The sequence below is a fragment of the Micromys minutus genome, assembly GCF_963924665.1.
Source record: "Micromys minutus genome assembly, chromosome: 3".
NCBI classification, from domain to species: domain Eukaryota; kingdom Metazoa; phylum Chordata; class Mammalia; order Rodentia; family Muridae; genus Micromys; species Micromys minutus.
This window is the reverse complement of record NC_137972.1, coordinates 66,405,907-66,421,900: the sequence shown is the minus strand read 5'-3', so window position 1 is coordinate 66,421,900 and position 15,994 is coordinate 66,405,907. Positions and strand designations below refer to the sequence as shown.

The following is a 15,994-nucleotide window of genomic DNA, read 5'->3' as shown; positions in this document are numbered from 1 at the left end:
AAAAGAAAAAAAAAAAAGAAAGAAAAAGAAAAGGCTTCCAAACAAAATGACGTCAGTCAGTCAACGTTAATCTCTAATGGGCTGAGCCAGCCGCTGCGCTCGGTCCATAATGTACTAACACTGCTCTGGGAGTGACGGCCAAGCAGCTTGCTTGACATGTGCTGGTCCCTTCTGGAAGGACAGAGGTGGGGTTTTCTGGTGTGGCTTCCTTTGTTGGGGACAGGTGTGTGTGTGTGTGTGTGTGTGTGTGTGTGTGTGTGTGTGTGTGTGTGCGCGCGCACATTCGCGAGTGTCTACACATATGTAGGTAGAGTTTTGTTGTTGTTTAAATAGGAGCATTTCCCATGCCTCTGCCTTTGTCCCTGGCAGGATGTTGCCCCTTAACAGGAAGCCCTGTGGTGGAGGAGTCAGTCAAGGTAAGGATGCCCAGGGAAATGCACAGGGTCTCAGGGGACTCAGAGCAGGCTAGGACAGAAGCAGCAGCAGTGGCCACAGATCGTTGGAAAACCTAAACAACCAGAGAATGGCTTGCCAAGGTCAAAGTCCAAACAGTATTATTTGCTAAATAAATATGGAGTTTTGACATCGTGACCATGATTTTTTATTTAACTCGGGAGCATCCCCTTGCTGCGTAAATACTTACAATCAATCACACGTTCCCACACTCGGCACAAGTCTCAGCCCAGGAGCCATGTTGCCTCTGCGCCTGTGCAGAGGAGGCAAGGCCAGCCTATGGGCCCTTTGGGATGCCCCTGGACCCCAGGTGTCCCAGCAAAGGGCAGAAAAGGCTGCAGCTGCATCACAGAAGGCTGGCCCCCTTCACAGCCAAGGGGATGGGCGGGCACCACATTCACATTCCATAGCCTCAGGGAGGGGAGACACAGCACACCACACAGAACACTACCTGTGAGCACCCTTCATCAGTCACGATGAAAATGTGGCAGAAGACTGGTAAGTTTTACAAAGGATTGTCCTGCGACTCTCCTTCAGTAAGGACATACCCCTTTTCCCCCTTCTTTTCTTTTTTTGGCAAAACCCAAAACAAAACAAAAAACCAAACCAACCAACCAAACAAACAAACAAAAACCTAGGTGACAAGGACACACCCTTCGGGGGAGCCGGAGTTCTTGGTCGGGCTGTGGGGTCAGGGGTTTGTCCTGGCTTCTGGCTCCTCTGGGCCCAGGTGGGTCTGCCTGGTGTCCCTGCTCCATGGTGAGGCTGGGTGTACCTAGATGTACAGTGGGGTCTCCTGGCCTGTGAGGAGCCGGAACATGGCTGCAGGCATGGTCTTCATGTGAATCTGTAAACAGAGAAGGAAGGCTGAGCCATCCGCCACTTCCGGATGACGTGAAGACATCAGATGCCCAGTCATAGAGCAGATCTCAGAGTGAGAAGGCTGGGGTGAAGGGTGGGGCTCCCCTCCAAGACGGGGCCCATATACTATGTCACATCTCAAGTTGACACCAAAAAGAATGAAACATTAGGCTTCTGACAATGACTGGACGCAGGACCCTCGCCCCAGAGCTGCAAGGAGTATGCTGTGCTTCCAAGAGGGGAGCACGCTGACTCTGGATGAGGCGAGAGCAGGGGACAGGAAAACTGAGAAGACGAGGTGTCCCTCAGTTAACGTATGACTCTCAACAGTCCAGTTGCCCTTGCTGGCTCTACCCAGGCTGGATGTTCAACCCGCTCACCATGGGATTACTTCCTGGGTGTAAAGGGACACTGAGACTCTGGAAGCAAACAGCTGGAAGCTTTGTCCCTGTCCCCATCATGGGGCTATGCTCCTGGACTTAGGTTGTGCTGTGCTCTGGAAGAAGCTGCCGTTCTGACCCAGACTGTACTACTCTGCGGAGCTCACACAAGTGAAATGTACGGGTGTGTGCTCCGGCATACTTCAGCTCCCCCACAGCCCCAAGGCAGCCTTTCCCCCTCAGAAGCTACATTCTCCCTAATTCCTCAATTAAAGCCTACCCACCCACAGCCCACAAGGTGTGTCTGAGAACAGTGACTCATTCTCCAATGCGCTTGGGGTTGGCGGAAAACGCAGGCAGGCACTTTAGTCACCCGGCTGGGTGGGTGCAGCTTAGGCCCACAGTGAAGTCTGCCACACCCCCTCACTTGGCTGTTTCCTTAGTTATCAATCAATCTCAGGCCTGAGGTGGTGGAATCATTTCTTGGGGTCCCTGGCCCACTCCCCCACAGGATTGATTTCTTTAGGTGTGAGACTGATTACTCCCACGAGGGCAGTCATTTCTGAATTTCTACTTAGGAAAATTGGATTATCCTTCCTTGGAAGCCATCAGTTAGAAGCAGCCAATGGCCCCCTCCCGTCCCCTCCTTGAGAGTCAGCCATCACGGTTGTCAGACCAAAGAGTGCATTTCTTCCCCTCCAAAGCCCGTCCTGGTGTGTCAAAAGATGCTGACTTGGTCAGTGCGGCCCCAAGAGAGAGGATTTAAGGGACATGAACCAGGATCCCCTGAGCAAATAGTGTGACTCAACATACCCTTCCTAGCCCACAGGAGACGGAAGCCCTGACCATCCGTCCTGCATGAGCACCAGGTGGCCACCAGAGGGAGTCTGGCAGCCCTTCAGGGACCACAGCAGACTCCCAGGAAAAGGGCAGCAACTATGCGACTCCCCCAACACCTCTCCAGCTGGACGGGGTGCAGAGGGGGCAGCCTCAACCTCTGTGGTAGCACTCACACTTTCCCAGAGACCACAGCTCCCGCTCCCACACCCCACACTCACGGGATTTAGACTACCATGTGCACACTCTCACACTCAGATGTAGACATCATGAACATACATGTACCTTGCAAATATCTAAATACACACGCACACCCTGCACTCATTTCAGCCACTCTGACACACTTATGCACACATCACAAACACAGCCTCACCCACAAATTCACACGCACCCATACTCAAACCTCGACTCACACAAACCGCAATCATACTCCATCTTTCCTATACATCTACAGGCACAGCACACACACACACACACACACACACACACACACACACACACACACACATATACACACAGCCCACAAAATCACAGACTCAGTCACTGTCTCCATGCACACTAGCACAAATGCCTTGCTTTTAATGCACCTCTTCTCATACACATCCATGAACACACCAAAACACACTTTCCTTCAACAAACTCACACACATTCTTACCCACACACCCATGCTGATCAGTACTCACAGACACAATCATATGCATCTACAATATACACTCTTACCCATACCTTTATAGACACACTAACACCCATACACTCATCACCTCGCCTCCACCAACTATACATGTATACCACCCTTCTCTGATATGCACACACACACACACACACACCAGAACACACACACACACACACCTCATACCACAAACCTCACGCATACTGGGTAAGTCTCTTCTCTGTGCTTTGTGACAGCATCACCCAAGTTAGCCTCCTCCACATCTTGCAATGTGGTGCTCACCTCTGAGATCCTTGGGGACAGTTATACCCCTCCAATGGGATTCCCGGCCATTTTCTTGCTAGTATGGAAATGACCCAAGAAGGGCTGAACTAGGGGATGGTGGAAAACTAGTGAAATGGGAAAAGAAAAACAGCCTGACCCTGGGCACAGAGGACCATGGATGACACACCAGCTATGAGCCGACTGGAATCTCTTAGTGTAGGGAGCTGGATGTACGCGATTCTGTTTAGAAATGGCGCTGGGAGCTGTGCCTACAGGCCTCTATTCTGACATACCAGACAGTCTGAGAGCACCTCCTCCACTGTGCTAATCCTATTCATGGATACTGTGAGGTGGGGACATAGCCTGCTCCCAAGTGACATCCAGGGACCACTGAAGGGTAGCTGGGTCAAAGTGGGGGACCATGAACCAACAGGCAGATGTGAGCCCAAGGTCCCACGCACGCAGGCTGTTCTGAAAAGGGCTGCTTTCTATCAGAAGGACCAATGACTTTTCCAACCATATGGGAGTGAGCTGTTAGGCAGAGAAAACAGAAGCCCAAAAGCCCCTGGACGTCAGTCTTACCTCTCCAACTGAGTTAGACAGAGCCTGGACTATCTTCTCATGGGCTGTGGCTACCACGCTCTGTCCGTTGATCTCGATGATACGGTGGCCGACTCGGACACCACCTCGCTCTGCAATACCCCCTCTCATGAGGCTGCAGATCTGCGGGGACAAGGGAAGGCAGCATACACATTCCCACCATGTCCCACGGATGGGGGAACAGAAATCACTGTTGCAGATGATCCCAGCATTTCAGTCCATGACTCATGAGCAAGGACAACCGTGAGTTAGAATGTGGTTTTAAGGAGAATCAGTGCCACTGTGTGAGTGTCAGACTGCCAAGCTAGAACAGAGGGCTTCTTCCTGGGGAAAACAGCCTATACCTCCCTTACCCACTTCATAGAGATGATGAACTCTTAAAGGGACAGAGTTTGGCAAAGTGACACAAAGACAGGAAGCTGTATCCATTCACTCACAGAACTCATTACAAAAACCAAGACATTAGAAAAATGGCATTCGGAGAGGCTAGGGAGGGGAGGGAGAGATGTTACGTACAGGGAAAAAGGCACTAGGCCTCATGAATCCTAGCAAGCTTGGTTGTTAGGCACTAGGTCTCATGAATCCTAGCAAGCTTGGTTGTTAGTCAAGCTAAAGAGGCTAGAAGAGAAGGCATCATAGAGAAGCTACAATTAGACCTACGGGCCTCTCATCACCCTATCCTCCAACCTCAGAAACCTTGGCCTGCATGAGTGAGCTCCCAGGAGCACCTGCGGTCCACCCAGGCATCCGGGGACAATGCTCCCACACCTCCTGTCCTCCCTATTGGTTGTCAACTTGACTACATCTTGAATAAACCCAGTGTCTGGCCTATAAGAAGATTTTCTTACTTGAATCATTTGAATTGGGAAGATCTAGATCTTTCGATGTGGGAAAATCACCTTAAGTCTGAGCCACACCTTCTGGTGGCAGCCTCCAGAAAGGCATGAAAGAAGGAAGCTCGCTCTCTACCCACTTACCCTCCCTTTCTCTGACACATTCATTCCTTCACTGGTATTAGATTCTACTTCCAGAATTCCAGTATAAGCTGAAGGCAGCTGAGCCACCCAGCATCACGGAATAAACAAGTGCTAGCTGGGTCTGAAGACAGACTGGTCCAGAGGTATCAATACTCCCCTGCCTAGTTGGAGAGTCCAGACAGGCTAACCCAGAACCCCTGGTGCCTCAGGGACTACACCTCATATGAAGGCGTCTGTTGCTGGTACTTTCTCAGTCTGACCACACTCACAGTCCAGCTAATGTCTTGTGGTTTTATGACACTTTCCTATGGCACAGGGTTAAGTACCCTGAAAGATCAGATACTGCGGAACACGTGGGCATGGGTGCTGGGAGGAGCCGGGCTGCGTTGTGGTTGTTCCTCATTTGTGGCTGTGTTCCTCATTTACAGATAGTCTTGCCTTATTGACAGCTCCCCTTGGGACCCTGGGGTGAGCCCCAAGACCCACTCAGACATGTGTATACTGTTTGATAATGGATCACCTTGTATCAGAGCACTAGGTTCAGGGCTTCCTCATCCAGTCTCCGCTTGGCCACCTACCCAGTCCACCATCATATCCTTCATGGCCACATAACCCAAAATGCTTAAGTCTACTGCCACAGGCTGGCTCTGCCAGCCCCATGCCTCTTGTAGCCATTTTTTTTTTTTTTTTTTGTGGGTTTTGTATAGTTCCCATAGTAAGGTGAGTGGGGAACCTGATGTGGTACCCACAGTTTGACCCTCTCAGTACTCTTGATCCTTCTCTTCCTGGAAAGAAGCATGTGCCCTGGCTGGGACATGAAAGAACACTGATGTCACCGCCCAGGAACACTGCCTGTGTCTGGCCACCAGGACTCACCAGACACTAACTGTTGAGGATCTAGCAGAGGTGTCAAAACACAAGGGGCGGCCTGTGCTTGAGGTCACCACTGCCCAGGAGGCTGGGGGCCAACTCTGTCCCACCAGGGCTCTTACGACCAGAGTGCCTACCTACTATATGTAAGCACTGAGCATTGATCTGAGTCTTTCTCCAAAGTGAGGTAAGGTTATTTCGTGGTAACTGGCAATTTGAAGATCGTGAGCAAGGTGTTGCAGGGTGGTCTGAGGATGCTACTTTATTTCACTTCCCAGTGGCTTTTGGGTATTAGAGAAAAAGGACCAAAGGGAAAGAAGGCAAGAGGCTTGCACCTTTGTAGGGTTTCTTCGGGGGGGTAGACTTCGGCTGTGGATTGCTAGGCGTTGGGAATACGGGAGCAGTGAAAGAGAACAGGAAATGCCTGAGAGAACTGTCCTGTACCTGGTGTTGTTGGCCCTCCAAAAGGAGGCGCCCACCTCAGGGGCTGCTGCATGCTCTAGCTGTTCTCAGTATGCACTCTAGGGAGTCTCCAAACTGAACAGTTCTTGACTCCTTGGGAGATATCACGGGAAGAGAAAGGCGGGGGGGGGGGGGGGAGTCCATATGAAAATAGTCATCTGGGACCTATCTGCAAACTAATGCATTCTACTTGGAGCGCGATGAGGCTGGAAATGGAAAAAGCACTTGTGTGAAACCAGCTCTGAGGTGGGCAGGCTTCTCCAGGAGACTCAGAGTGCATAGAGGGATGGGGCGGGGGGAACAGGTATGCTCCCTGAAGCTCAGCAGGGAAGGCTGGCTGGTTAGTCACTGATGGGGCTGATGGAAGTACCTAAAGTCTTACAGGCAGCTGAAACCTTAAGTCCTAGATAGAAACATGTTAGTCCTCCAATTCTGGTCCCACATGTCCCCTAATCTATGCCTGCCTCCCACTGATATCCCAATACCCACTCACAGCCCGAGCAGAACCTTCATGATGTTTGGATCATTTCTTAGCCATGAAGACTGGGAAGGTGGGGTTCAGTGGCAGGTATGGCTATGTACCATATGGACATTCCAGAGTCTCAGTCCCACTTGACTGGGTCCACATCATCACCATTAACTCAAACCCTGAGCAAGGTCTGGTCTCACGTAAAAATCCATGACCCTTGGAGACTAACAATTTATACTCAAGTTTACACATTTCTTCCATCAACTCCAAAACGCTTCAGGGCCAGGCTTCTGAACTCTGCACCCCAAATTTCCAACACCCACACCGCACTGTCCTCAACTGGCTACCCTCCATCCCCCAGGCGTCATTCTCTGGGAGGAGAGTGTTGCAGACCCTTTATTCCTCCAGGCCCACCCCTGCCCCTATCCCCCACCGACACACACACACACCTTGCCTTCTGCTCCGTGCTCTGAAGAAGGGCTCATGTCCCGCCTGGCTTGCTACAGGGTCTTCCTTCTGTCCTGACTCATCCTAACTTAGCCCCCACAGGCTCAATCCGATCCCTTCCCCTACTTGGTAGCACGTGCCCCTCTCCAGCCCTGCTGTACACAGGCGTCTTCGCAGGATGTGTGACCTAAACGAAAAGCGACCTGGACCCCAGGCCTGAGGCTCTGTGACCCCACAGATTGTATGCTTAGGATCAACCGAGCGGGTAGACACTTGCCCAGCACCCCTTCCTCCAGAAGGGCCTCCTGTGTCCTTGACGCCTGACACAGAGCAGGCATTTTACACGTGTCAGTTGAATGGGCGAACAAATGTCCTGAATGAATGTAACAATGAATAGATAAACATGCACTTGCTGGTCACAGCGTACGAAATGCCAGCACATGGCTGTCTGAGTCCAGGCTACGATAGCTAGCAGGCCTTACCATGCCCCCTTGCAAGTAAGCACCGGATGAGGATAATCCTCAAGAGAAAATGGCCTGGGTTGAAGGGATCCCAGCCCCACCCTGGTCCTCCCTGTCTGCCTTGTCAGCATGTCCTGTCCAGATCTATTGGGCCTGTGTGCTGGCCTGGAGAACCCTCCATAGGCAGGGTAGCACTCCAGCCTTCAGTCCCCTACACATGGAGTGGGTAAACCCAGGCGGGGAGTGTCGGGGTAAACTCACAATTCCATTTTGCACGCTGAAGCCCAGCTGGTACTTGAGGTCTGGACGCTTGATGAGAACTGTGGTGACCGGGGGACAGCTGACAATATTGAGTTTCACCTGTGTCTGGTTCTTCAGGCCCTGCAGAACATGGGGGGAAGTCACTAGCTGGGTCCTAGTTAGTGCACACTAAGAAAAACCAGGGGGGGGGGCGCTGAATATTAGGATCACACTCGGGGGCCCAGGAGGGGTCGTCACCAGGCTGTATACAAAAGAACTTTCTCACTGTCTAACCAAATGCCCTCCTCTTGGAAGATAGACTCCCAAGAGGAACATTCCTGCCTCAGTGAGAACCCAAGGAGTTACTGGGGACTCAGGAGCTGAATCGGGACAGGCTAGCCAGGAGCCAAGAAGAACTACAGGCTCCAGAGCAGACATGTCCTTCCAAGCAACCCCTGACCCTAAGGCTTGGCCTTTGGCCATAATTTAAACTTTCCCAGAGATGGCCATGTTTACAGGGCTCCCAGGAAGCAGTGCAGCAAAAGCTAGGCGAAGCCTGAATGGATCAGTCCTACTGGACACAGGCTTCTCCAGGTTGGCTCCTCAAGCCCCTTCATTCTAGTCTTTTAGGAAAAATCCCTTATGTTAAAAGAACAATGGGACTTCACCCAGTGGGATGGCTCCAGGGGGTGGGGGACTTGGGGGAGCCAATCACAGATTGCAGTGCTGCTTCCAATACCAGCACCAACTGCCTTGGGTCTTGAACTGGGCAGTATGAAGACCTGACCCCACCTCCTTGTGTTCCCAAAGCCCCAAGCTCAGACAGGATGGGTAGTCAGAAAGAAAGCTGGCCTCCCAGTAACCCAGCTTCCAGGCTGCCACTGACTAAACATCTAGATGTGCCTGCTGTCGGGTAACCTCGGAATATCCCAGGCACACCAGACTGAGTCAATAGTCTACTTACATAGGTCCTCACTATCACAAGATGACACCTCCTGTCCTCTTCCCATGCTGGGAAAGTTTGGGTTGTCCTCTGACTTCAGGTACGTGCTAATCTTAGGATCAGCTGCCATAGACCCATCACTGGTAAAGTCTCTCTGGGCCTTAGTGTCAAGTAAGGGGCATGGGTCATGTGAGGTAGGGCTGGGGAGACTACCAGCACAGGTATCCCAGAACACCTACCTTGATGATACCCTGGCAGGTAGCAAGGGGCAGCCCCACCAGGCTGGTGCCATTGATGGACATGATCTGGTCCCCAATGCTCAGTTTCCCCGAGCGAGCTGCTGGACCACCGTTCATCATGTTGGCCAGAATCACAGTGGGCAGGATGGAGCCCCAGCCAGACTCCACAACCACCACACCCAAAATCTCACCCTTGTGTTTCTCCAGCTGCAGCTGCAGGAGAAGGGACAGTGTAAGAGCGCCTCCTTGTGTCCAAGCCCAGGGAAAGACTTGACTTTGGTCCCATGGCTCATGTTCTGCCCTCAGGCTGAGGTCAGTTTACCTCAGCTAAGAAAGGTTTGGGCCTGAGAGGACCACCCCTCCTCTGAACTAAACCTTCCCAGGCTTCCAACACTATTCAGGACTCAGGAGCATCCTTGGAAATGAGAAGTATAGAGGCCCCCCCCTCCTGCCATATTCAGCAGGGATCCCAGGATGCAAACACAGCTCCAAGGACCTGAAGCTCTCCCACCCACCAACCCCTATGAGGCTAGAGGAATGCCCTCTAGGGCCCCCTTCATGGTCTTGCCTTTACGCTCATCTTAAAAGTCCTATATTTTTTTCTTTGCTTTAATAGGAAACTATGTGCCACACATCCAAGAAGCCAGGATCAGGCATGCACTCAACAAGGATCCAGGATAATTCATTCACTCACTCCTCTAACAGACACACAAAAACATCCATTCATTAATTCCCTGGGAGTGCACTCATTCATTCCAAAGCCCCAGGGAAATTTTCTCGGATCTGCTAGGGCCTCTGTCGCAAAGCAATTTCAGAACTTCTCTGCCAACGCACCCAAGCTCCCTATTTTGAAGATGCCACCCACGAGCTTTTCAGAAATATCTTCCAGTGCTAAGCCCAGTGGATGGTGGCAAAAACATTAAAAGACACATTTTCAGGGTTATTAAGATTGGTTGAAATCTGTCTCTGCAGCAAGTATCTCAGCTTATATCTAAGTGCACACCTCTAAGGCAGGTGGACCGAGACATGCCCCAAGCGTCCCTGTGCTGGACGCACTGGTGTGAGGAACAACGACTTGCCCTCGTCCTTGCCTGCTAAGCTGAGATGAGGAGGCACTGAGACAGCCCCCACATCTGAGCTGCCTAGTCCATCATCTCTGGGGGCGGGTCATCTTGGAGAGCAGGGTCTAGCAGAGAAAGTTTTGGAGGCCCCAGCACTGGCTTACCTCCTTGCAGTTCTCTGAGTTTGAGAAGTGGATGAGGTCATCATTATACATCTCCTGGGTATTTATGATGTCACTGTATTCCTTCTGGCTCAGGTCTTCAGGATTGATGCCATTGGCCCTCAGGAACTCCTGGTAGGCCACACTGAAGGCCTGCCCAATGGACTGGGCTATCAGCTGGGCCTGTGGGGAGGAAGAAAGGCATGCTAGACCAAAGCACAGACACACAGGCTAAAAGACTGAGGGAGTGACTCTGGGCCCTAGGCTGGCTAAAGCTGTCTGCCCCTCACATTCCACCTCGGGCTGCTATAGCGAGCCCCTCTGCTGTCCCTGCCACTTCATGTCCAGACACTGGGACAAGGCAAGTTCTTTGTAAAAATCACAGAAAATGGTGAAGTGGGAGTGTTTGCCGAACACCAGACTTCATTGTTTTAATTAGAAAACTGTGATGTATTTTTATTTTACCTATTTTATTCTAAAAATAAAATAATAGAGTTGAGGTCCAACCCCAACCCCAGAAGTGTCACATACATAGTTAGCTGTCTATTCTACCTCTCAGAGTCACATAACTCCAATAGATGGAGATGTGTGTGCGTGCCATGTTACTACAGTACGGATGGGTGTGGGTACTGAGGGCCATGAGGGGCACGGACCTGGGACCCAGAGCAGATTCCATGTCATTGAGGACATTACTTCTTCCTATGCCAGCAGAAAGATGCAGTGGGGGCCTGGACACTGACAGGGACAGCAGTGTCCCACCTTCACTGTAACCGGGATAGTGGGAGGCAAGCTCTAAGGACACCTCCTGGACCACACCCAGCATGCTCTGAGCTGTGCAGCCTTAAGAAGGCATAGCGAAACTAACATCCCCCTATACCGTCCCAACCCACTTGCTGTTTGAGCCCCATTCAGTCCAAGTTCTCCCTATGTCCCTCCTCCCCAGTACCTGCAACTGAGGTATGGTAACCCTGAAAACCTTCTGCAGGGTAACCCTGAAAGGCCTTGGTTCAGTGTGGTCTGAGGACAGAGGGGTTGGCTTCAGTTCTTTTCTCCCTCTGTACAATAGTGATTTGAGTGCTTCCAAATGAATAAGCGCATCTAAAATCAAGCTGAGCTGGATCCCATCTCAGTGTGTGTGGCTTTACTTTAAATATGCACTAGTTCTAAGTTGAACTGCCTTCCCAAATCAGCCCCCCCGCCCCCCTGAAGAGCTCAGAGGAAGGGTGCCACAGTGTTCTTACTGTTCCCGCATGTGCTGTGCCTGTTAGCAATGGGTGGGTGTAAGTAGTCCATCAACCACTAGGTGGCACTGCTGCCTCAGATAAGGAAAGGAGCTGATGCATTTGAGGGTCTCCTCCCAGAAAAGTGGGGACTGTGGAAACCACAAGGGAGGGAAGGTCTTAGAGATGGGCCACAGATCAGAGGGTCTGCCCTGTCTAACAACACCTCAGTGCTCCAGCTGCCAAACCCTTATGTCTCTGCCTGGGAAGAGCGAAATGACTGTGCATCAGACAATGTCTTTGCCGTGAAAGCTCCAGACTGGGCTTTTCCAAGGCCCACTTCCCATCCTCCAACCCACTCTTCTTGCTATATTATACTTCCTCTTCCTACCCCGGTGGAGACTTAAGTCAGCTGCACACGTTAGAATGATCACCGTCTTCAAGAACAATCCATGGAGCTATGGAGTTTGCATTGCCCGCTGTCCCCTGCTTTCCTCTTTTGTCCCCACCTCCTCTTGCTGTCCCCACATCCCCTGCTTCCTTCCCACCCTACCCCTTGCCCTTGTGCCCTTGTTTCCTTCCTGTCAGGACAGGGGCCAGCTCAAAGGGCGCACTAGCTGAGGCCGCCCGACAGAGGTTCCTTGCTTACTCCAGCTCACAGCCAGGCCTGTGGGCACAGGCTGCTAGAGACCCCACGTGACATGAGGGGTAGGCGCAGGGGCCTTGGTGCTCTCGAGAAGTCAGGAGAAGGTCATGCCTAGCATCCCTGACTCTGTCACCTCCATAGCAGTATCTATTCTTGCTTTATCCCCAGAGCACTGAGCTCAACCACATAGAGGGCTACCCAGGACTCAGCAGGACAGACTTCTTCATGTGTTCTCTCTGAGCAGCTGCCCTGGGGTGCCTGACCTTGATCAAGCAGTTTTCTCTTGCTCTTCATGACTATGTAACTTGGCCCCCACCCTCGCTGTGCCCCAGAGGATGTCCGCACCAGCTGAACCTGTGCTCCTCATATCCTCTGCTTCTCCACAGTCTGCCCGAGAGCCTTACTTGCTGGCTCTTGCTTGCTCTCCCCAACACTTGACATCTACTGCACTGGCTCTCCTGGACAACCCCAAACTCCCAACCACACAGACATGCCTGCTCACCGGTCCACAGCTCTCCACGCACTGATGGGAAATGGAAGACTGTGCACAGGCTGCTAGGCCTGTGCAGACATACTGGTCTGTATTATAGCAAAGCACTTTCAATTTTGCCTTAGGGGAAAAGGTAGCAGTCCCCACACACTGGTTTGAACCTGTGTCCAGATAAAGATTCTGTACTGGGTTTTAAATCATGAAGTATATGGGTCCTACACTGATGCCTGTGAGCTCCCCTGTGACCAAGCGTGCCTTAGCCCCTTGGGTGACTGCTGTTGCCACAATATTGCCATCACTGACAAAAGCTGGGGATGGCCTCTTCACAGAAGGAATGGATCAACAGAGAAAAGATAACAGCCCGACTGCAGGCTTTCAAGAAGGCTCGAGGGAGGTTGGCCTTCAAGGACCTCATTCAAGATGCTGGAGCAAGGTTACATCCTCAAGGCTACCTCTAGTTTCGTTTCTGTGATTTAAAACATATTCTCTTTCTTTCCTTCTTCCTTCCTTCTTTCTTTCCTTCCTTCCTTTCCTCCCTCCCTCTCTCTGGCAGACATGACCCCATTGCCTCAGCTTCTGAGGACCTAGGATTACAGGCTTCTACACCCCTAGGATCTCTTAGTAGATCTATTGTATTTAAAAATCTCAAAAAAAAAAAAAAGTTGTAACTCGTTGTATGGTAACAATGTTACCATTAGAGCCAAGGCAGAACCTACCCAGACTTGGAGCAGGTGCATCTTTCTGTGCAACCCTGGCATGCAAGCCCGTGCATTTTAGTAACAGAAGACTGCTCTGTGAAGGGAAATAAAGCTGTTCACTCTGTTCAGAGATGCAAGTGTGAGCTGAGGTACTCAGTCTCCTCCCGGCTTCCCCGTTAGAGGCAGTTCCTTCACTCAAGTCCTAGCCTTTACTTACATCCTCTGACTCGAACACGTGACAGATCATCTTGTACTGCTTCTTCCCTTCCTGGGCCCCCGGCGTGGTCTCGATGCAATCCTGAGAGGCTGACCTGGGCATGCGGCGCCTGGCCATCAGAACCACGATGTTTCCGATGTCTGCGATGTAGGAGATGGTGCGCAAGGCGTGATCCATCATGGTTTCCTGTTGGGAGGAGGAGAGGCCCACATCAGGGAACAGAGTAGTCCCACTAACAATCAGTCTGCTCCAGGGTTTTGAAACCTTGACCTTGTTAACATTTGGAGCCAGTTCACTCTGTCGTGGAAGGTGGGGCTGTCCTAAAAGATGGTAGTCCTCCCTGGCCTCTACCCACTGGGCTGCCAACACCAGAAAAGTCTCTGGTCATTGCCAAATGTCTTGGCGGGGATGGTATTTAAGTGGCCCTTGCTGAGAATCACAGACCGTTTCATGACGGTTCTGGACAATGCGACCTGCGTGACATGGGGGGGTGGGGTCTCCATCCTCCGAGAAGAAGGGGGCCTGGTGCTGAAGCCTGTCCCCATCCCAGTAACACAGAATGCCTGCAGTCGATACTGAGTCTCCGTAGCCATCCTTGACAAGGCCCATGACTCTGGATGCCTTTTGTCACTTGACAGGAATCTCCTTGGGCATCTTGCCCATGACCCCTTCCTAACAAGGCTACTCACAAAGGCCCTGAAAAACTAATCAGTTGGTCCTTTGTACCTTTCTTCTCCCTTCACAAAGGGAAATCTGGTATTTCTGAGTCTCTGACCTCTGGAGCTCTTTTCTTTTGTACAGAATCTATCATTCGGTGTGTATCTCTCTAGGCCAGTGGCTCTCAACCTTCCCAAGGCTGCCACCCTTTAATGCTGCTTCCTACATTCTGCTGAACCCAAATCATAAAATTATTTTCCTTTTCACTTTATAACTATAATTGTGCTACTGTTATGAATCATAATGTAAATATCTGATGTATAGGATACCTGATATGCAACCGCCATTGAAAGGGTTAACTCCCAAAGGGGTCAAGACCCAGGCTGAGATCCATTGATTTAGTTGGTGATCTACTTTCTGCTAAGGTTATGAAGGGGGCTCAGTATCCACAGCACAGGGGTGAGACAACAGGTTCTCAGAGTCTAGCAGGAAAGTGATCGGGGAAGACACAGGGTATACCATATCACAGGAGAACGTCAGTAAGGAATAGAAAGCACGGTGTCATTTTAAATCACCATTTTGTACTTTCCATGTTGCAAGGGATGTTGGCAAGACCGTCAGCTTCAGGACGGAAGGGATCCAGGTGAATCTAGTAGTGGAGTGGTTTACAACTTGTAGGTCCCAACCCTTTACAGCAAACCTCTATCTCCAAAAATCTTTATATTACAATGCACAACAGAGTAGCAAAATTAACAGTAGCAACAAAAATAACCTTATGGTTGGGGAGTCATATAACATCAGGAAATGTATCAAAGGGTTGTAGCATCAGGAAGGTTGAGATCCAATAGTCTAGCATGTCACTTCCTGATTCCCTGACAGTGACAGATAAACAAAGGTGCCCTTTCCCTGGGTATAGAAGTCCACTACTCTTGTGGAGAGCTCTTCTGCAGCTAGATGGTTGCTCTCCTGATGTCCCAGGTGTAGGAGTGGCTATCACAGCTCCGGACAACTGTCTTTCAAGTGCTTACCTGTGTGTCAGCGTTTAGGACTTTGATCCTCTGGGTAGAAATGAAGAGGTCCACTTCTGTCAGTGCCTGAGCCTCACCCTCAGAGTTCTAAGAGAGAACAACATGCGTGGTTACAACCCAAAGGTCCACCACAGTTCTCTCAGTGACCTGAGGTGACATGCGAGGAAACACTAATCCAAAATGGAGTAGCCACAGGAAGCCAGTGTGCATGGTGAGGAATCCCCTCTAAAGACCCAGAGCACAGAGAGATCAAAATGGGCCATAGCTCAGCCAGCACAGTGTTCCCCAGTCTTTGTAGCCAGATCATAAAAGGGGCCCTGCACAAGGACCTCCAGGTCCTGCCCAGAAAGAAGTCCTCTTGAACAAGGTAGCCTGGCTGCTGATGGCAGTCTTGAAAAGAGCTGCCCTGTGTCTAGCTCCATCCCAGCCTGAGTCTCTACATACTTTCTGGGCCTACAGACCCAGAAGTAGGATAAGAATCCCATCAATCTATAAGGACCCCAAGGCTCTAACTTTCTCCAATTCTGAGCAGCAAAAAAGAGAACAGAAGACTGCAAGCAAGCAGGAAGCGCATCCAAACCCCAGGCCTGCAATCTATCTTGTTTTGCCTGGACAGAGGGAGAGGGGTGAGTTCATTTCACC

At 51.0% G+C, this 15,994-nt stretch overlaps 1 protein-coding gene across 4 annotated transcripts in view; it reads right to left on the bottom strand.

Moving 5' to 3' along the window:
• Positions 1–1,186: 1,186 nt before the first annotated feature.
• Positions 1,187–15,994, bottom strand: part of APBA2 (amyloid beta precursor protein binding family A member 2) — a gene marked incomplete at both ends in the record, with an annotated part of 49,576 nt that continues 34,768 nt past the window's right edge. For 2 of the 4 annotated variants that reach the window (XM_080914006.1, XM_080914007.1), the window contains 7 exons: positions 1,187–1,300; positions 4,049–4,189; positions 8,014–8,133; positions 9,175–9,387; positions 10,400–10,579; positions 13,668–13,853; positions 15,353–15,439. In XM_080914006.1, coding sequence (XP_080770132.1) covers positions 1,229–1,300; positions 4,049–4,189; positions 8,014–8,133; positions 9,175–9,387; positions 10,400–10,579; positions 13,668–13,853; positions 15,353–15,439 — 999 coding nt within the window. The remainder of the gene's footprint in view (positions 1,301–4,048; positions 4,190–8,013; positions 8,134–9,174; positions 9,388–10,399; positions 10,580–13,667; positions 13,854–15,352; positions 15,440–15,994) is intronic. The other 2 variants (XM_080914008.1, XM_080914009.1) reach the window with 1 other exon arrangement.